Source organism: Erinaceus europaeus, chromosome 3 (assembly GCF_950295315.1).
Source record: "Erinaceus europaeus chromosome 3, mEriEur2.1, whole genome shotgun sequence".
NCBI classification, from domain to species: Eukaryota; Metazoa; Chordata; class Mammalia; order Eulipotyphla; family Erinaceidae; genus Erinaceus; species Erinaceus europaeus.
This window is the reverse complement of record NC_080164.1, coordinates 109,059,811-109,081,114: the sequence shown is the minus strand read 5'-3', so window position 1 is coordinate 109,081,114 and position 21,304 is coordinate 109,059,811. Positions and strand designations below refer to the sequence as shown.

At 38.8% G+C, this 21,304-nt stretch overlaps 1 protein-coding gene across 1 annotated transcript in view; it reads left to right on the top strand.

The window, feature by feature from the left end:
• GRID2 (glutamate ionotropic receptor delta type subunit 2) overlaps positions 1-21,304 on the top strand; it is a 1,638,698-nt gene that overhangs the window by 1,259,936 nt on the left and 357,458 nt on the right. The window contains exon 9 of the mRNA XM_060188447.1: positions 3,772-3,873. Coding sequence (XP_060044430.1) covers positions 3,772-3,873 — 102 coding nt within the window. The remainder of the gene's footprint in view (positions 1-3,771; positions 3,874-21,304) is intronic.

Sequence of the window (21,304 nt, the reverse complement as noted above, 5' to 3'; positions counted from 1 at the left end):
AGTGGTTTGTCGCTCATCAGGTTGCTTAGGAAAGTGAATGAATTAATGGAATGAAAGTTTTTGGATAATTAACCCATAGCATCTATATTAAATAGCAATCTTTATAAAAATCATAATGTTAATTTTTAGTGAAATCATATTGCTAACTGTGAGTTCACTAGCTATTATACTGAGTCAACTACTTAATTACCTATTTTTTTTAATTATAACGTAAGGGTAATATCTTCTCTAACTTGTTTAGACAACACATAGTAAGAATTTGTGGGCTGAGAAACAACACTACAGTAGAGGGGAAAAATCACTAGATATGGATATAAATAACAAAAGCAACAGCATCTCCTCATACACTTATTTTGATGCTTAAATAAGATTGTGGATGAAGAGTTAGGTACTATGGGGCCAGACAATGGCTCACCTGATTGAATGCACAAGCTACAATGTGCAAGGGTCCAGGTTTGACCCCTCCATCCCCATGTGGAGGGAAGTTGCACAAGTGGTAAAGCAGAGCTGCAGGTGTCTCTCTGTTTCTGTCCCTCTGTAACCCCCCTCCATATCAATTTATTTCTGTCTCTAATTAAATTTTTTTTTTTTTTAAAAAAAAGGAGTGTAGTACTGTGGCTAAAATGCCATCCCCCAAAATGTCAAGCCATAATTCTACTCAGGGTAGCAAACAAGCATTATTGTAATTCCTGAATAATTACTGTTATATTTCAGTTTGATGTGTTTTTTTTTTTTTGGAGAATGTGTACCATAAGCATGTTCTCTAGCACATTCAGTGTCTGAGCACTGAATTGTTGGAGAGAAGTCCCTACACATGGTACAAACAGTATTTAAGCCACTGCCTAACTCTGACATTAACATTTATTTACTTACCTACTGCAAACATTTCTTTTAGTGTTACCTCAAATACTAGAATGATTTAGGTGTAAATCATCAACTATAGTCCATTATATTTAAAGGGGGATGTACGTAGTTAAGAAGATGAGAGTTAAATGTTTAAAATGCTTGTACATTACACTGTTGAAGGAAAAACCACACTATTTTATGTTTCATAATCTTCATTCAAATGTGACTAGGAGTGCTAATGGCTTACAGGAAAGTTGTTGACCATGGTTGGTATCTGAAAAACAATTCCAGAAACCTGGAAGCAACCCAGGTGTCTAACAACAGATGAGTGGCTGAGAAAGTTGTGGTCTGTATACACAATGGAATATTACTCAGCTATTAAGAATGATTAGCTTAACCACATTTTCATATTCTTCAAGAGATAGGTATCATGGCTAGTCTATATACAAAGTCTATATATACATACATACACACAGCATCTATATACAAAGTATACCATGGTCATTTGATACTAATAGATGCCATACTGGGAATAAAATAGAAAATGAATAAAATAGAAAGGTATACTTCTGGGTTTTTTTTTCAAATTATTTTGTTTATTTATTATTGAGTAGAAACAGAGTAATTAAGAAGGGAGGTAGAGAGGGAAAGAGATAGTATGTTTATAATACTTAAGTAACACCTCCAAGTAAGAAAAAACCCTCATCTTTACCTAAATGTATTTAGCATAAGAAAGATGATTTTCTAAAAGTAATTCATTGAGTTTAGAGTTAAGTAATATAACTGTACTAGGTAGATAACACACTGGAATTTTCTTTCTGTTTATTAATATGTTTTACTTGTTTTGTTTTTAATGATAGATGCAGAGAAGATACATTGAAACTACAACACTGCTCAGCTCTAGCTTATGTTGGTGCAAAAGAATTTTTTTTCTTTACTTAATGTTACATATCACCTTTCCACCCATATTATATGCTGCAGGAAAATAAAACCTTGAAAAAGTAATTATAAAAGTGCCCATCAAGGAGTGTATAAGAGGGTAGACTTTGGTTGACCTCAGAAGAGAACAAAGGCTTGAGAGAAGTTCCAGGTTTTGAATTTGTCAAGAGCACTGCATGCAGTCTCTCTGATAATTAGGCTTTCAACACATTTTGTATTTGTTAATTGGATCCAAGTTCTAATTAGACTCTTTCTGTAACTAAGACTGACATATCATTGTATGAATTTAATGTGCTTTTACAGAGGAAGCCAACAATTAGCAGCTTTTTGCAAATTATCTTAAGCAAAATGCTGGCTTTTTGTTTATAGTATGACATTTCTTCTCTTAAGAAACATTGTATACATCTTTATTTTTAGTTAAGCACTTTTTGTGAGCTCAGAGAGATACTTAAATTTTATTAGGAAACGTGGACCTTTAGATGAGGTGAGGGAGGCTTTCTGGAACACTGATGGTTTGGGAAGCCACAAAGCAAAGGCAATGCAGAATTAATCTGCCTTCAGGAAGAAGCAGGCCACATAACCAGGCATCCCTGTAAACCATTCAGTTAATGAAAGCATCTTCTGAAAGGGACTAGATATCAGTCACATTTTAAAGGCATGCAGATGTGGTCTGAGGTCCCAAATGTGAGAAGCCTGGATGTGGTATTGGGGTTAATAACACAACATTTATTTCTCAAGTAGGCGACACAGCAATGTCCCCTTTGACTTGGCTCTGGGAGCATTTTACTGCAAATTCAAACCACAGCACTACTTTATTTTCTTCTCCTTCCTGAATTTTCTGAATTGTGAGTCGTCAGTTCCCTCCCACTGTCATTCACAGGCAGCAATTTTAAAAATGGTAGCTCTCAGATTAGGATAAGAGATTAGAACTATGGTAAGGATATAAATAAAAGCAGTGTTCTGGAAAGTAAGAAGCAATGAATTATTGCAAGATTTGAAGACAAAAGCTGCTGTCAAAATCTTCCAGGAAAGGGGCAGGGTAGTGGCACACCTAGTTGAGTGTACATATAACAGTGCACAAGAACCCAGATTTGAGTCTCTGGTCCCCACCTGCAGGAGGAAAGCTTGCAAGTGGTGAAGCAGTGCTGCAGGTGACTTTCTCTCCATTTCTATCTCCCCTTCTCCCCTCAATCTCTGACTATTTCTATCCAATAAATAAATAAATACAATATATTTTTTTAATCTTCAGGCAAATTGATAGCACTGGCACACACTCAAAGTCAAATAAATTGTTTTATTTACTGCGTCTACCTCAAAAACAACAAAGTCAAATGCATAGGACTTTTATTTTTCCTCAAATGAAAAAGTGCATACTCTAAGAACATATAACAATTTTGTATTTTGACCCTGGGTCCATACTCCCAGAGGGATAAAGAATAGGAAAGCTATCAAGGGAGGGGATGGGATACAGAGTTCTGGTGGTGGGAACTGGAGTCATACCCCTTTTATCCTATGGTTTTGTCAATGTTTCCTTTTTATAAATAAAAAATAAAAATAAAAAATAAACTCTTGTATTTTTTCCAATATTAATATCAAAAAAATCTAATTGACAACTGTAAAAAAACCTAACAGGTAGTAACAGACAAATTAGAGCAGACATTTTGCTGTTCTAGCTCAGAATTATAATGCTATTATTTTTCCTATTGGTGTATTACTGTGACTGGTATATTTATAATGCCTCATTAAATCAGATGTCCTCAGTAAGCCTCCTAAGTGGGTTGAATACTGTTATATTCCATATAAGAGTGCCTCAAAGCATATAAATGACATTTGTGTTGGCTTTAGTCCCTGCTAGAAAGGAGAGCTGGTAACAAACTCCTGCAGCCCTGATTCCAAGAGTTCTCTCAGATTTTTCAAAGTTTCTGTGCTTAGATGATTGAACTTAACTGTAGGCAGGAAAGTGACTGGGCTCTTTGTATCTTTCAGCTTGGATGCTGGAATCCTGTCACAGGGCTGAATGGGTCCCTGACTGACAAGAAGCTGGAGAACAACATGCGTGGAGTGGTTCTCCGAGTCGTGACTGTCCTGGTGAGTCAGAACTGAGCTTTGTGATTAAAGTTGTGAGATGTGACCTATGCCTTCACACCTGTGTGGTTTCTTAACTAAAGATGTAATCTGAAAAGAGCTTTGAGCAAATCCTGATGTTCCCTGGCATTTTTTTAAGTCAAACATTTCCGGCCTTCCGTATGAATGGCTCAGAATCTGATCTTGTGCAGGCTTATTATTATTATTTTTTAATAATAGTTTTCTTGACAGCAACTCTGTGAGATATTCCATCCTTCTCTAGTCTCCTAAATGTGGTAAAGATATTCTTATATATTCTATCCCTGATGTCATATAATATCCTCAAATGGAGAATTAACCTGCCAAATAAGGGTAGGTTTTAGAAAATGAAGCAGTCAGTAGGACTGAAACATTGATAGACTTTGATAAAACTTTGCTAGAAAGTTTAAAGTATACTTCAACATTAAGTATTTAGTAATGGAGATTATCTACTATATTCAAACTCATCGCCAATTACTACAAATATAGGTGAGTGGATAAAATAGGTGTACTTCTGGTTTTTTTTTCAAATTATATTTTCATTTATTTATTATTGAGTAGTAACAGAGTAATTGAGAAGGGATGGGAGGTAGAGAGAGAAAGAGACAGAAACAGAGACACTAGCAGCCGTGCTTCACTACTTGTGAAGCTTTACCCCTACAGGTGAGGACCAGGGACTTGAACCTGGGTCCTTTTTCACTATAATGTGTATGCCAGGTACACCACCAGCCTATTCTTAACAACTAATAACACTTATTTTTCTTTAGAAACTTGTTTATTTTATAATTCTTTTTTATTAGTGATTTAATAATGAGTAACAATATTATAAGATAATAGAGGTACAATTCCACACGGTCTCCACCACCAGAGTTCCATGTCTCATCCTCTCCATTGGAAGCTTCCCTATTCTTTATCCCTCTGGAGGTATGGACCAGAATTCTTTATGGGATGCAGACGGTGGAAAGTCTGTCTTCTGTAGTTGCTTCTTCACTGTACATTGGCATTGGCAGGTGGATCCATACCTCCATCCTGTTTCTATCTTTCTCTAGTGGGACAGGGCTCTGAAGAGGTGAGGTTCCAGGACACGTTGGTGAGGTCATCTACCCAGAGAAGTCAGGATGGCGTCATGGTAGCAACTGCAACTCGGTTGCTCATTTTTTACTTTAAAAACAAGGCTTTCCTATGGGCTAAAAATTTCCAGAAACAATGAACAGGTGAAACTGTCTTTTCTTTTTTCTATGTATTTATCAATACTACTTGGATGTTTATTCAAGATTCTAAGAACAACACCCCACTTTTGCACATAGTTTAGGGAAAGTAAAATGAATTAAACAAGGCTTTTGTATAAAAGTCATTTGTGACCATGTTTATGAAAGACAATTATTCAAGCAAGTTTGCTCTGACACCTCTAACATTTTTCACAGTTATTGTTTTAACATGGTTTTTAATTTTTGACATATATTTATATTATGAATACTTCAGGACTTTGATGTGAAGATGTTTACATATGTCTTTGGGGGTTCAAATTGCTATATGTTTTGATGTGATAACATTAAAAATGACAAACATTTGAAATACAGTCCCCCTTCAAGAGTGTCTTCTTTAGTGATTAACACAGATTGTCAGGTGACAACTATAGTAAAACATTAGATGGGCATTATTTTTGTTTTTGAGATTCAACTGATCTAATTTGATCATTAAGCAAGTATTTATTTGATTGAATTAACTATATCATGGGCTCCAATGTATCCAAAATGAATGATTTATAGCACATGCTTTAAATATTGTAGGATTTCTGTGAAAGAAACACAAACAATCTGCTTCCCATGGTTAGCAGGGCATCTGATTCAAAATTTTTTATAGAAAAAGAGATTTGGTGCCTTAGCCAACTGAATATTGGGGGGATGTATCTCCCCTTATTTATTTCTTTACTTAATTGAGCCTAGGCGTTTGGTGGGCCTTCTCAACAACCATTTGTCTTTGGGGGTAGTAAGGGATGTCTGTGGCATGGGTGATGTTATAAAGGGAAAAATCTTTAAATTGTTGGCTGACAAAGGCAGGCCTATAGTGGCAAAACAAGATACACTAGTTAAGTGTAGAAAAATATGTGAATGTTGTTAATTCACATGAGTTGTATATGGAGGAACTTCTTATAGTTTAATACCTTACCATGTGAGCAGATGTTTCTTCATGTGAAGGCTTGACAGCCGTAATCACTTACTTATGAAAAAAAAATAAAACTTGTAACAAGTTAGAAGTTTACTATAATTGATAACTTGATGATTATAATTGATTTAAGTATCTTTATAATTTTGGAAGGTCTTTCTTGTATCATTTTAAGGCTGTTTAGCCAATTTAAGTGCAATAAAATGTGGTAAGGCAAAGAACCATTGCTAGAGCCTCAGGCATGAGAATCATTGGCATAACCATTGTGTGATCTATCATTCCCTGGTCTGGTTCTACCTCTAATTGAGAAAGTATTTGAGAGCTTTACATATCAATAACGTCTTTTCTATCTTTTGTTACACCCATTTAAGATGGAGACACACCCTAGGTGTGCACAGGATTTTTAGAACAATTTTAGTTAAAATATATTGATTTTTAACTAATTTTTACCTCAGACTTTAAACGCAAATTAATTTTACCTTTATGAGCATTATTTTGAAAACTCTTTTATTTAACTTTGCCTGGTAAGAATGTAGCCTTAAAGTTACATTTTTTAACCTTAAAGTTAATGTTTACCAAACTTTAAACACACACATAAACATGGTCTTTAATACACAAGAGGAGAAAAACTTTTGTTACGAAAACATGTCATTTTAAACACAAATTTAGATCTGTACTGTAATAGTTGAACCATTTCTACTCATACGGTTTAAGACTAAAACATTTTATATTTATTCTAAGACTAAAAAAAATATTAAAAGAGGAGAAAAACAATTTTTTGTACTGTTTTCTGGATGTCTCTAGAAACCATGGCTGCGTCTAGCTTTTTTTTTTTTAATAAAATCAATTAAGTTTCAGAATACTAAGAGCAAAATAGGTCATACAAAAATTCTGTCATTTAAATCATTCTCTTAAAAAACACTACTGAAAGCAGAGGTGTTAGACAGCAAGCAGGCTTAAGATATTTAGAGAGAGTGAGGGGGGAAGAGAGAAATGGTAGGGAGGTTTTGTTTTGGGGCTCTGTGAATTACTTTTTTTAGATTTCATCATTTTGTATTATGAGTCCCAGAGGACGTCCTGCCTCTGGGAAAAGTGGCAGGGGGAGGGGCTGCAGAAGCTGTGGCGGCAGCCAAAGACGTGTCTACCGAAATAGGAGCCTCTGGGCTACAGCCTCATGCTTGGTTAGATTAGGGCTGTTTTTTTAGGTTAAAGTCAGTGCTTCCTGTGAGAGACACAGGAGGGGACCCCGCGCATCTCCCAAGCTCTACGATCATGGTCAAGAGAAACCAAGGTGTGACCCAGATCTGAAGATGGCCTTGTAAAATGGACCTGGTCCATGGAACATAAACTCTATCATTCATAATTGTCTGGTGAAGTACGTTAGGATCTGTGGAGGAATGTGGGTACCACCCCTGGGATTTCTGTCTATTGGGGGTAACGTGTACCGGGAATGTGTGGACTTGCTCCAGAAAAAAAGCTCGGTTGCGAAGCCCACAAAGGCATTCTGTGTCTGGTAGTGGTGTATCAGTGGGGGGAGGAGTCATAGAAGTGGAAGCCGCCAGAGGAGCAGTGGCCTGAGAAACAGCTGTAGAGGTAGAGGCTGCACGAGAATCCGGACAGGTGTCTGCCAAAACGGATGTGGCCAAAGAAGCGGCTGTGGAGACCGAAGGAGAATCTGGACACGTGTCTGACAAAACGAGAGCCTCAGAGCAAAATATAGAGGGCTTATGGTGGGTAAGCGCAATGACCATCTCCCTTAACTCTTGTATCTCAGCCTCAAGGCCCCTTAATCATTTGGGAGAAAACCTGTCTCATGACAAAAGAGTGGAGGGTTTGGGAAGCCTCTTCGTAAAATGGAAAGCCTCTCATGGTGGAGAGGAACACGAGGCCGCAGAGAGTCAAGCGGCTGTATACTTACCTGTGTTTGGGCTTGTCAGTCCCTGTTCAGGCACCAGGTGTCATGCTGCAATGTGGAGGAGAGAGAGAGAGAGGAGATCAGGAGCGGAGAGGGAACACAATTTTTTATTCGTGTAGGCACCTCAGAGTTGGTTGACAGCGCAGTGGTTCGGGCCACGTGGAGCTAGCCCAAGTGGCTGCCTCCTGCGGCAACCTTTCCTGTGTCTAATCACTGAAGTGAAAAGCGGGCAAGACAGAGAGGGGTGGAAGAAGAAGGGCTTTATAGGGCAAAAACCGGGAGTGATGAGCCAGGACAGGATTGGTTGGGAAGAGCATTTCGAGAATATCGTATTAACTCTCACGGGAACTGGCACTAGCCTGAGGGGACAACCTGGTGGAACAGGCACTCCGAGAATGTCCCAACTCTCATGGGAACTGGCACTAGCCTGAGGGGACATCTGCACAGCAGTGAAGCTTGCTGAGAAGATTCACACCAACAGAACAACCAAGGACTGTTACATACTTACTCTGTGCCATTTATTCTACTGCGTAATCCACACCTATTATCCTATTTAGTTTTCATAGCATTTGCAAAAAAAAAATAGGTAAGATTCTCATCCAAAGAAGGTGCAAGGGGGCCAGGTGGCGATGCATCTGGTTAAGCACACATGTTATTATGAGAAGACTGGGGTTCAAGCTCCTAGTCCCCACCTGCAGGGTGAAAGCCTTCGAGTGGTGAAGCAGTGCTGCAGATGTCTCTCTCCCTCTCTGTCTCACCCTCTCCTCTCAATTTCTGACTGTCTCTATCCAATAATAAATAAAGGTTAAATAAATATATAAGTAAATGAATAAATAAATAAGTAAATAGAAAGTGGAAGAATAAACAGAGACATACAGATATTAAACAAATAAAACAAGAAGGGTTCTCTAGACAACAAGTAGGGAATGGAGTTAGGATTCTAATCCAGGAGTCTAACTCCAGCTTCCCTCCTGGCAGGATATTATACTCTTTCTGGCTTCCTGTGACAAGTGTGAGAACTGAGGTATCTATGGAATCATATTTGATTGAAAGTTGAAACTGCTTAATCCTGAGCAAGATGAACATGAGTTTTATAGGAAAGAACATGAATTTTATAGGGAATGCTTCAGAGGGCCAATTATTTCAACTCCCTTTCCAGACTGAGTAGAATGATTCGTATGTTGTGTCTGAACCCATATTACCTCATTCAGCAGGAATGCCCATGTATCACAGTCACACCTTCCTGGCTCATCATGGTCTGTTTCCTGCAAACTTAATCCTGTACATACTCTGCATCTGCTTAGAGTGTGAGGATCTAACATTCTGATTCCCCCGAGTCTGCAGTGGTGAAACAAGGACTTGCCAGTTGACTGCCCAAATAAAATACATGGTTGCTTATCCTTATTACACTCTCAGAATAACTGGGTAAGCTTTCTGGTTCTTCCTATAGAGCCTTCTTATTTATACCTGGAATCACTTTCCCAGGTTTACTTAGTATATTCATGGTTTTCCTTTAGAAGCAATGTAGGGGGCGGGCAGTGCTGCACCTGGTTAAGTGCATGCATTACCATGTGCAGGGACCCAGATTCAAGACCCTGCTCCCCACCAGCATGGGAGAAACTTCACAATGGCTCAAGCAAGTACTGCAGGTGGCTCTCTGTTCCTATTTCTGTCAATCTTTCTCTGTCCTATCAAAATAAAGAATAAAAAGGGGGGAGAAAAAATGGTCACCAGAAGCAGTGGATTCATCATGCAGGTACTGAGTCCCAGCTATAATCCTGGTGGGGGAAAAAATGAAATGGAAAACAAAACTAAACAAAACAAAACCTCTCACTCCAGCATGTCTGGTACTGCCAACATCTTGATGTGCACTGAATCCTAGAACAGTGATGTGCTTTTTACTGAGCTTATTCTGGCCAACAGTCTTGTAGCTCCAGTATCACCTCTTGCGCTGGTGAGGGCCCATGAGCAGAGTCTCAAGGGAACCTATCTCATCATTTGTTCCTTCTTTTACAACCTCCCCTTTAGTTCATTGGACTTTTATGTTCTTTGAAACATAAAGGTTAATTAATAGAATTTATTTTCCTTATCTATGACTTACTATCATCATCATCATCATCATCATAGAGAAAGAGAGAATGGGCCAGTTGATGGTGTACTTATTTGAGTGTACATGCTAGAATGCACAAGGACTCACATTTGTTCCAGCCCCTGGCCCCTACCTGAAGGCAGAAAGTTTCACGAATAATGAAGCAGGGCTGCAGGTATCTCTCTGTCTCTCTCCCTCTCTGTATTCCCCCTTTTCTCGAGTTCTAGATGTCTATCAAATAAATAAAGATAATTTTTTAAAAGAGAGAGAAAGACAGATATCTGCAGATCAACTTCACCCATTGTGAAGCACCCCACCCTGTGCAAGTAGGAAGCAGGGACTTGAACACAGATCCTTTTGCATTGTAATGTATGTCCTCAGGTGTTGCACCACCTGCCCCACCCCTCTTCTCTTCTCTTTTCTTCTCCCTCTCTCTCTCCTTTCTATATCACAGGAAATAAGTAAAATAAATATAATAAAGTAAATAAATAAATAGATGGCAGAGGAGGACCTAGAGGGGGTTGTATTGCTATGTGGAAATTTTGCATGTACAAGCTATTGTATTTTACTGTCAACTATAAACCATTAATCCCCCAATAAAGAAATTAAAAAAGAAAGAAAGGAAATAAGAAAGGAAGAAAACATAAGTTCACTTGCAAATCCCAATGAGATATTTATTGAGTGCCTCCTTTTAAATGTTTATAGGACGTTCTACACAGACAAAAATGCCAAATTTATGGGAGATTTTACAGGAGTCCAGGTCCTGTGGGGGGTTTGAAGGAAGGGAGGGAAATGTAAACACATAGAAGCAAGGAACCTTGGAATTATTCAGGGCATGGCCTGGAACAGAGCTCTGAACACATTTATTGGGACTTATATATACAGCAAATTTTGGCAAACTTCCCCATGAGTTTGGATCCTTCACCTAATTATGTAATATTTTGTCTTATGGATCTGAAACATTATCTTATTTTCTAATCTAGTTTGGGAGAATGTCAGAAGCAATGATGATGGCCTTTTCTGCTTGTACTCTCAGAGATCTTGTGAGCTTCAACATTCTACCATTTCTCTCTTTAAGAGTTAGTATGACCTGTCTCCTGCAAGGTTTATTTTAGCAGAATATTTAATACTTTCACACATTTTTGAAAAAAAAATTCAGTGCCATCGATCAGCTTTAAATATTGGAACACAGGTTTATGATGCCTAAAATTAGCACAAAATAATTAGATAATTTTGTCTCAATGTCTTATTGGAAATTTATGGTGAAGCTAAGCTGTTTTAAAATCTAAACTGAAAATAAAATGATGATAAAAATTTAAAATTCAAACACACAATTTAAAGTTTTTTCATCTTTTCTTTTCCTTTTGTGATAGAGACAAATAAGGCAGAGAGAAAGAGAGAGAGAGAGAGAGAGAGAGAGAGAGAGAGAGAGACCACAACAAGAAAGCTTCCTTCAATACCACTGGGGTCAGGCTTGAACCTAGGTCTCACACATGACAAAGCAGGACACTAGCCAAGTGAGCTATTTTGAGGGGGTTCTCAATTTTATTAATACTTTAAGAGTCTCCAAAAAGGATGACAGAGGATCTAATGGGGGTTGTATTGTTTGTGGGAAACTGAGAAACTTTATGCATGTACAAACTATTGTATTTACTGTGAAATATAAAACATTAATTCCCCAATAAAGAAATTTAAAAAATTAAAAAAATACTTTAAGAGTCTCTAGAATTAAGGGTGTTTTGTGAACTAATGGCTTCTTGTTATAAACAACCTTTTGTATTATAAGAGGGAAGTGAACTGTTCATTTTATATTTGAAAACATTTTAGACTAATATAGGAATGCTATTTTCACAAAATTAATTACATTAATGGCTTTTCTTGGAAAGTTAAATCTCATAAAACTGGGATACAAGCCATCAAACAGAAGGAGACCTTTTTAAAGGACACATCTAAGAGAAAAGAATAACATTAAAGAGTGAATCCAAGTGGGGATAAAAATAACAGTGAAAAACATCAGTATCTGAGTTAAAACGGTCTCCTCCATCACAAGATAAAAGTAGAGGGAGTCAGGTGGTAGCGCAGTGGCTTAAGCACAGGTGGCACAAAGTGCAAGGACCGGTGGAAGGATCCCGTTTGAGCCCCCAGTTCCCCACCTGCAGGGGACTCGCTTCACAGGTGGTGAAGCAGGTTTGCAGGTGTCTTTCTCTCCCGCTCTCTGTATTCCCCTCCTCTCTCCATTTCTCTCTGTCCTGTACAACAATGACGACATCAATAACAACAATAATAATAACTACACCAATAAAAAACAACAAGGGCAACAAAAGGGAATAAATAAATATTAAAAAATAAAAAAGAAAGCCTATTCTTAAAAAAAAAAAAGTAGAAAATACACAGAAGGTCCAGTGGTGGTGCACATGTTACCATGCACAAGGACCTAGGCTCAAGCCCCAGGTTCCCACCTGCATGGAGGAAGCTTCACAAGTGGTGAAGCAGGGCTGCAGGTGTCTCTCCTCTTTCTTCTCTCTGACCCTGCCAAGGCAACTACAATATTAAGCACTAACTTTTTTTTTTTTGCTATAAAAACACAATAGACATTTAAATTAAATCAGAGTAATGGAGGCCAGTAGGAAAACTCACTCAGGAATTTTTTTAATTTATTTTTTATTTAAGAAAGGATAAATTAACAAAACCATAGGGTAGAAGGGGCACAATTCCACACAATTCCCACCACCCAATATCCATATGCCATCTCCTCCCCTGATAGCTTTCCCATTCTCTGTCCCTCTGGGAGCATGGACCCAGGGTCGTCGTGGGTTACAGAAGGTGGAAGCTCTGACTTCTGTAATTGCTTCCCCTCTGAACATGGGCGTTGACTGGTCAGTCCATACTCCCAGTCTGCCTCTCTCTTTCCCTAGTAGGGTGGGTCTCTGGGGAAGTGGAGCTCCAGGACACATTGGTGGGGTCTTCAGTCCCGGGAAGAAGGACTCCATAACACCCAACCAAAAAGAGGTGTGTACTCCTATGTTCATAGCAGCACAATTCATAATAGCTAAAACCTGGAAGCAACCCAGGTGCCCAACAACAGATGAGTGGCTGAGAAAGCTGTGGTATATATGCACAATGGAATACTATACAGCTATCAAGAACAATGAACCCACCTTCTTTAACCCATCTTGGACAGAGCTAGAAGGAATTATATTAAGTGAGCTAAGTCAGAAATATAAAGATGAGTATGGAATGATCCCACTCATGAACAGAAGTTGAGAAAGAAGATCTGAAAGGGAAACTAAAAGCAGGATCTGACTAAATTGAAAGTAGGGCACCAACGTAAAAATCCTGTGGTGAGGGGTAGACATGCGGCTTCCTGGGATGGTGGGGGGTGAGAGTGGGTGTGTGGGATAGGACACAGTCTTTTGGTGGTGGGAATGGTGTTTATGTACACTCCTAGTAAAGTGTAGTCATATAAATCACTAGTTAATTAATATGAGAGGAGAAAAATTAATTGTATGTCTCAAAGTTTTTAAAACACAGACTGAGTCTTCTCAATATATAGGCTGTGTATTTGATATGTGGACTCTCTCAAAAGCCTAGACCAAGTAGATCAGAGGCAACCAGTGGCACAGCTATTTACAAGATACTGGGTACTATACAGCAAACCCTAAATAAAGCACTTTTCAGAGTTAACCCAATTACCAAATAATGTGAGTATAACATTAACTATCCATTGTCTTTTTGAACCCTAAGACAGCAAGAACCTCACATCTCCACTAAAGAGCCTATATGTCCCCCAGTCCTGGAACCTTAGGATAGGGTCCACTTTCCTGCATGCCTCTCCCAATCCATATCAAATAATACTGCATCAGCCAATCGCAACCTAATCAACGCAACGATTGCCACCTCAACATGCTTCAGCTCAGACTGTGTCCAGAGACTTCAGGTGTGGAATGACAACCCTTCAGCTTCATTACTCAGGTGAGACCTTTCCTTTCATAGCATTCTCTAACTCCATCCCAGGTGGATCACTTTCTAACAAAGTCCCCAAACCTAGATATACACCAGGTTCTGTGAGAGAGAGCATATGTTCACACGTATCCATAAACAAGTGCAAAATATATACCTGAAAGCAGAAGTACACTAAAGTTTGCAGTGAGTACCCCCTCCCCAACACTTCCTCTCCACTATTCCAAGCTTTGGGTCCATGATTGCTCAACAATTTGTTTGGCTTTGTATGTTAACTCTCTTTTCAGCCACCAGGTTCCAGATGCCATCAGAAGCACTCACTTTTATGTTGTTTGTTAATGCCTTATGGCCGTTGAATGATGTTATAAATATCCAAATAAATCTAGGCAGAAAAAAAATTCTCCACCTCTGACCCAGAACCTAGAACTTAACCACAACCCTCAATTGTCCCTGATTCCAAGAAGGACAAAATTTTCACCACCACATTTCAATTAACCCCACAGTCAGGTTCACTGCCCATGAGGTTTCACATTAATAGTAAGTTAGTATTCCTCCAGGAAACTGCCTTCCTGTCACTGCAATGACTTTGTTTTAGAAAGACCTTCATAGTCATCCAAAGACTATATGGTCTACCAGTTGGGTTTCCTTGCAAAGTTGAAAGTCTTAGGGCCTGGGTCCTTGTGCACCCATGCACAAGGACCCAGGTTGAAGCCACACGTTGCCACCTGCAGAGAGGAAACTTCACAAGTCGTGAAGCAGTGCTATGCTGGAGGTGTCTCTCCTTCTCTCTCATTCCACTCTATTTCTTTTTTTTTTTTTTGCCTCCAGGGTTGTTGCTGGAGCTAAGTGCCTGCACCATGAATCCACTGCTCCTGGAGGCCCCCCCTTTTGTTGTTCTTGTTGTTTTATAGTTGTTGTGGTTATTATTATTGTTGCTATTGATGTCGTTGTATAGGACAAAGAGAAATGTAGAGAGGAGGGGAAGACAGAGAGGGGGAGAGAAAGACAGACACCTGCAGACCTGCTTCACCGCTTATGAAGCTACTCCTTACACTGATCCTTGCGCTTTGCGCCACATGCGCTTAACTTGCTGCACTACCACATGACCCCCTGTTTCTTTTTTTGAAAGAAGGAAGGGAGGGGATGAGCAAGAGAAAGATAGAGGGAAGGAGAAGGAAAAGGGGGAAATGGTTTCTTGGCGCAGTGGAGTCATTCAGGTTGTGAGCCATGGCTAAACGAGGAAAAAAAGAGGAGAGGAAATAAGGAAGGAAAGAAGGAAGGAAGGAAGGAAGGAAGGAAGGAAGGAAGGAAGGAAGGAAGGAAGGAAGGGAGGGAGGGAGGGAGGGAGGGAGGGAGGGAGGGAGGAAGGAAGGAAGGAAGGAATGGAGGGAAGGAAGGAGGGAGGAAGGGGAGAGAGGGAAGGAAAGGAGGGAAGGACAGAGGGAAGGGGAGGAAGGAAGATAGGAAGTGGCTGTATTTTCTGACTTCTTTGTGGGAAGGGTAGAGCAGGCAGCTGTTTTCTGAGTTATCATTCTAAGGCAGTTTTCTTTTCTTGGAACATTTCTCTCTCATTAGTCTCACTTACTAGCAGGACTTATTTGCAGTAAGCCTTAACTTTCTGTGAAAATGCAGGTGTTAGCTCAGATCAGAGAAAGGTCATATTGTTTTATGGAGAACACTTTGAAGGATTAGTCTTCAACTCAACAGACTGTTTATTGAGCTTGTACTGCAAGTCCAATATTGGCTTAAATCCCAGAAAGGCAAAGATAAATGAAATTAGAGTTTCTGCTTTTTTCCACTTAAAAAAAATTGAGATGTGAGGATTCAGAATTAAATGTATTTTTAAAAAGTTGGGGGGAGTATGATCAAATTGAGAGGGGAGAGAGAAATTTGAAAGAAAGAATTGACGTCATGTGGTTTTATGAGCTAACCTCAGTGGTAAATGTGGGACTTGCCTCAGAGCCTTTCAGAACAGGAATTCTTCAGTTTCTTTGGCTCTTTCCCGCACAACTCTTTCTGTGACTCTCCTTCTCCTGGGTAGTGATTTTGTCAGTGTTAGACTCCCTCTCTGAACTGTAAGTACCAGTGTGAGACTGAGTTTATTTTCACTTACATTCCTGGGTGTACAGGAGAAAATCAGGAAATATTTGTTAAGTGAACAATTTAAGTATTACAATAGCTTAAAGGGGTGTGTATAAGAGAGAGATAAGAAATGAAAAGAAAAAATAAATATTGTATGTGCTATCACAAAAATCAAAACAAAAGTGGATAAGAACAATAAGAATAAAAACTATACTTAAGGGTAAAAAAAAGGTAACATCATGGCTATGCAAATTAACTTACATGCTTGAGGCTTCTAGATTCCAGTTTAATTCCCAGCACCACAATAAGTGGTTTCTCAGGGGGGAAAAATGCAGATGAATGGCTACCCGGAGTGTGAAAAATATTCCATTTCATTCAGAATAAGGAAAATGCAACTTAATCTCAAAAGGAGAGTTCACCTCACCTCCATGAGAATGTCCTAGATATATTTTTTAAAAATTAAATATTTTCATTAATTTACTATTGGATAGAGACAGAGAGAAATTGAGAGCAGAGGGGGAGACAGAAAGGGAGAGAGATAAACACCTCTAGCCCTACTTTACCACTTGTGAAGCTTTCCCCCTGAAGGTAGGGCCTAGGGGTTTGAACCTGGATCCTTGCGCACTGTAATGTGAGCACGTAACAAGGTGTGCCACTGCTGGCTCCACGTAAAATTTTATTTTATTTTATTTTATTTATAATTTGCCTCCAGGGTCTTTGCTGGGGCTCGGTGCTGACCTTAAGAATACACTGCTCCTAGTGGCCTTTTGTTCCATTTTATTTGATAGGACAGAGAGAAACTGAGAGAAGAGGGGAGACAGGGAGGGAGAGAGACACCTGAAGACCTGCTTCGCCACTTGTGAAGCTTTCCACCTGCAGGTGGGAGCTGGGGGCTGAAACCTGGATCTTTTATAGGTCCTTGTGCTCTGTACTATATGTGCTTAGCCCAATTTGCCACTCCCCCCTTTTATTTTTTTACTTTTCTGTTATTTGTTTAATAAAACAATTAATATAAGAATTGGAATTGAAAAAGCTTTAAATTGTGCTCCTTTACAATATAAATGTTATATAGTGCTTTATTTCATAATACATATTAACTCTGACTTGATAATTTTAAGCAGAAAAAAGTGTCATATGTATATATATATATATCATAAACAGCAATCATTAGTGAGAATTGGAAAGGAAAAGAGAAAAAATGAATTACTTAGTGGGGACAAATGGGTATTTATTTATTTATTTATTTGCCTCCAGGTTTACTGCTGGGGCTTGGTGCCTGCACCACAAATCTACTTCTCCTGAGGGTCTATTTATGCCCTTTTGTTGCTCTTGTTATTTTTTTTAATCGTTGTTGTGGTTATTATTATTGTTGGTGGTGGTGTCATTGTTGTTCGATAAGACAGAGAGAAATGGAGTGAGGAGGGGAAGACAGAGAGGGGAAGAGAAAGATAGATACCTGCAGACCTGCTTCACAGCTTGTGACGTGACCTCTCCTGCAGGTGGGGAGACCGGGGCTTGAGCCAGGATCCTTAGCCCATCCTTAACCCAGTGCACTGCTGCCCAATCCCTGGTTTTATTTTCTATTAGTGATTTAATTATGATTAACAAGATTGTGAGATAACAGGGGTACAGTTCCACACAGTCTCCACCACCAGAGTTCTGTGTCCCATCCCCTCCATTGGAAGCTTCCCTATTCTTTATCCCTTTGTGAGTATGGACCAAAATTCTTTAGGGGATTGCAGAAGGTGGGAGGTCTGGCTTCTTTAATTGCTTCTCCACTGGGCATGAACATTGGCAGGTAGATCCATACCCCCAGTCTGTTTCTATTTTTCCTTAGTGGGGTAGGGCTCTTGAGAGGTGAAGTTCTAGGACATAATGATGAGGTTGTCTGCCCAGGGAAGTCTGGATGGCATCATGCTAGCATCTGCAACTTGGTAGCTCAAAGATGGTAAGATACAAAGCAGGACAAAATGTTTAATTAACAGGAACCCAAAGGTAGGAATAGAGCAGATGAAATTAGGGGGTCTTTGTGTGGGAAAAGGCTATGAAGTCTATTTTAGGTATGTTCCAAGGGGCCTATAACTTCCGTAATTTTGCCTGAGCCTGACAGCTAACATACAGGTGAACTAAAAGTATTGTCTAGGAAGATGGTATCAGAGGTGAGAATTGGACTAGAGAGCTGGATTAGAGAAGATAGTAGCTCCCAAATATGAAGAAAGTACATAAATACCAGTGACTGTTAACACCATTGATCTGACTAGGACCCACAAATAGTTTTAGTGCTCCAAATTGGATTTTATTATCTATTTTAAAGTAGATAAAACTGTATGTTTTAAATATTCAACCATTCATTAAATGGATAATATGTAAGAAATCCAAATATTGTTAGAATAATAAAACATCCTATCAAAGGGTCTGTGGTATCAACAATCTAGTACTGCTTGGGACCATATTTACAGGCTCACCTGGGAGGGGCCTCTTTTGTCATGTGTGAAACCCAGTTCAAACCTGGCCTCTTTCCCCCTGGGGAAAACTCTGATATTGTGGATTCTGTTTTGCTCTCCTTCTGTCTCTGTATTTTCATCTGAAAAAAAGAAAGAAATTTCCCTGGAGCCACAAAGCTCTGGTGACAACAATAAAAAGTCATCTTACTTTCATTTAAAAAAAATTCTTCCTCACCACAAACAGGAACATAAATTTGGTACAGCCTCTATGGGAAACAGGTTGGCGATTTTAAGACACTGCAAAAGGAAATACTACATAACCTAATGATAACAGTCCTGAGTATTTATCAAAAAAATATGGAACTATTAATTTGGAACGGTATGTATCGGGGATAGGTACAGGCCAAGTTTGTTCCCCACATGTTTAAAGGTTCATCACTCATAATCCCAACAAAGAATAGAGAAAGCATGATTTTCTGGAATTTTAAACTTTATTCAGGAAAATATAGAATATTCACGTCGGGAGTCGGGCTGTAGTGCAGCGGGTTAAGTGCAGGTGGCGCAAAGCACAAGGACCGGCATAAGGATCCCGGTTCGAACCCCGGCTCCCCACCTGCAGGGGAGTTGCTTCACAAGCGGTGAAGCAGGTCTGCAGGTGTCTAGCTTTCTCTCCTCCTCTCTGTCTTCCCCTCCTCTCTCCATTTCTCTCTGTCCTATCCAACAACAACAACAATAATAACTACAACAATAAAACAACAAGGGCAACAAAAGGGAATAAATAAATAAAATAAATATTAAAAAAAAAAAAGAATATTCACGTCATAGTACACATGAGCAGAGAGAAACCACAGGTGTAGCATATAAATATCCCACCCTCACCTTCACCTCCTTTCTAAGCCACACTCACACCTGTTAGCACTCCCATTTCCTGGGCAGCAAGCAATTTCCTTCCTCCAGGCACACAGGTGCATCTGGGATACATGTGTTCTGATATAGTACAGCAGTGTCTGTGTTCCCGCAGGTACTTCCTGTCATGTCTGACCTCAACAGATAAGTTCATAGTCAGTGTTTCCAACACATGGAAACAACCTAAGTGGTAACAGATAAAGAAGTTATTTTATGCTCTATGAATTCAGCGGAATGCTACTCAGCTATTAAACAAGATGATGTGCTTTTTATGGTAATGTGGGTAGAACCTAAGGTGATTTTGTCAAAGTAAGTAAGAAAGACAGTTGAGGGATGGTTTCACTTATATGTGGCAATAGATAAAGTCAAAGCAAAAACACTGACACAGCACAAACATTAAAATGTTAGCTGCTAGACAGGGATAAGGAGAGGATAGAAGAGACCTACCTGATAGGGGGACTAACCAGAACTTTTATGGTGGGTTCGGTGAGCTATACTTATACACGGAAGTGTGAAGCTGAAGCATACTTTTATTGGAAGTACTGGATGGCGGTAGACAGCATAATGGTTATGCAAAGAGACTCTCATGCCTGGGGCTCCAAAGTCCCACCAGGTTCAATCCCCCATATCCCCATAAACCAGAGCTGAGCAGTGCTCTGGTAATATATATATATATGCATATACATATGTATATATGTATATATGTATATATATAGAAGTACTCTGAATATATATAAATATATATATATATTGAAATACTTTGAATATATATATGAATATATATTGAAGTACTTTGAATATATATATATATACATATATATTCAAAGTACTTCAATTGACTTTATTTTCTGCCCCAATCAATGTTCTCAGCACAATGATTCTTACAGTTACAAGAATTGGATTGATACTCAAAAAATATCAGTTCAAATTTTGCTTTTTTACTCTATATATAATTGATTTTTTTTTTTACCTCATACATAGATGATAGAATTTATGGAAGCCAAAGAACTAATTTGAACTTCATTTTTTCTCTTTTTTAATTTGGCTTATAAAATAAAAATATCGACAAGACCATAGGTTAAGAGGGATACAATTCCACACAATTCCCACCACTAGAGTTCCACATCCAATCCCCTCCATTGAAAGCTTTCCTAGTCTTTATCTCTCTGGTAGCACAGATCCAGGATCATTATGGGGTGCAGAAGGTGGGAGGTCTGACCTTTGTAATTGCTTCTTCACTGGACATGGGTATAGGCAGGTCATTCTATACTCCTAGCCTTGAACCTCATTTTTTTTTTCTGTTTGGAAAATAGGGATAGCAGAAATGGCAAAATAGGAGCTATTATGAGAGTGAATAGGTTAAACTATAGGAAAGTACCATGTTTCTAAATATAAGGTGTTATTATGTCTGCAGGGGATCAGTGAATCAGCTAGGAAAAAAGATGACATGAATTATCATGAATGTAAATTAAAAAGCATTTATTTATAAAGCATACATAAAGGAAAGGTATATGATGTGCAGTTCTTTCTATGAGTATATACAATTACTTTTATGAGTATATGCAGTTTCTCTTATGAGCAAAGTAAAAGATAAAAGCTTGCTGTTACCATTTTGAAATATACTACAAGTAAACTGAAATATGACCTCAAGTAAATAAGGTGGAAATGCAGGGTAATCACAGGTATTTTTCAAGACCTCCTTTAGAGCTGATTCAACTGGAAGTCCATCTATGAGAATAATTTAAACAAGAATCAAGTCAGAAGTACCTTAGTTCTAACCCAGATCTAGCCTGAAGACTAGGCAAAATGGCTCTCATTTTCTATCACTGAAAATACTGACTTTTATTACAATCA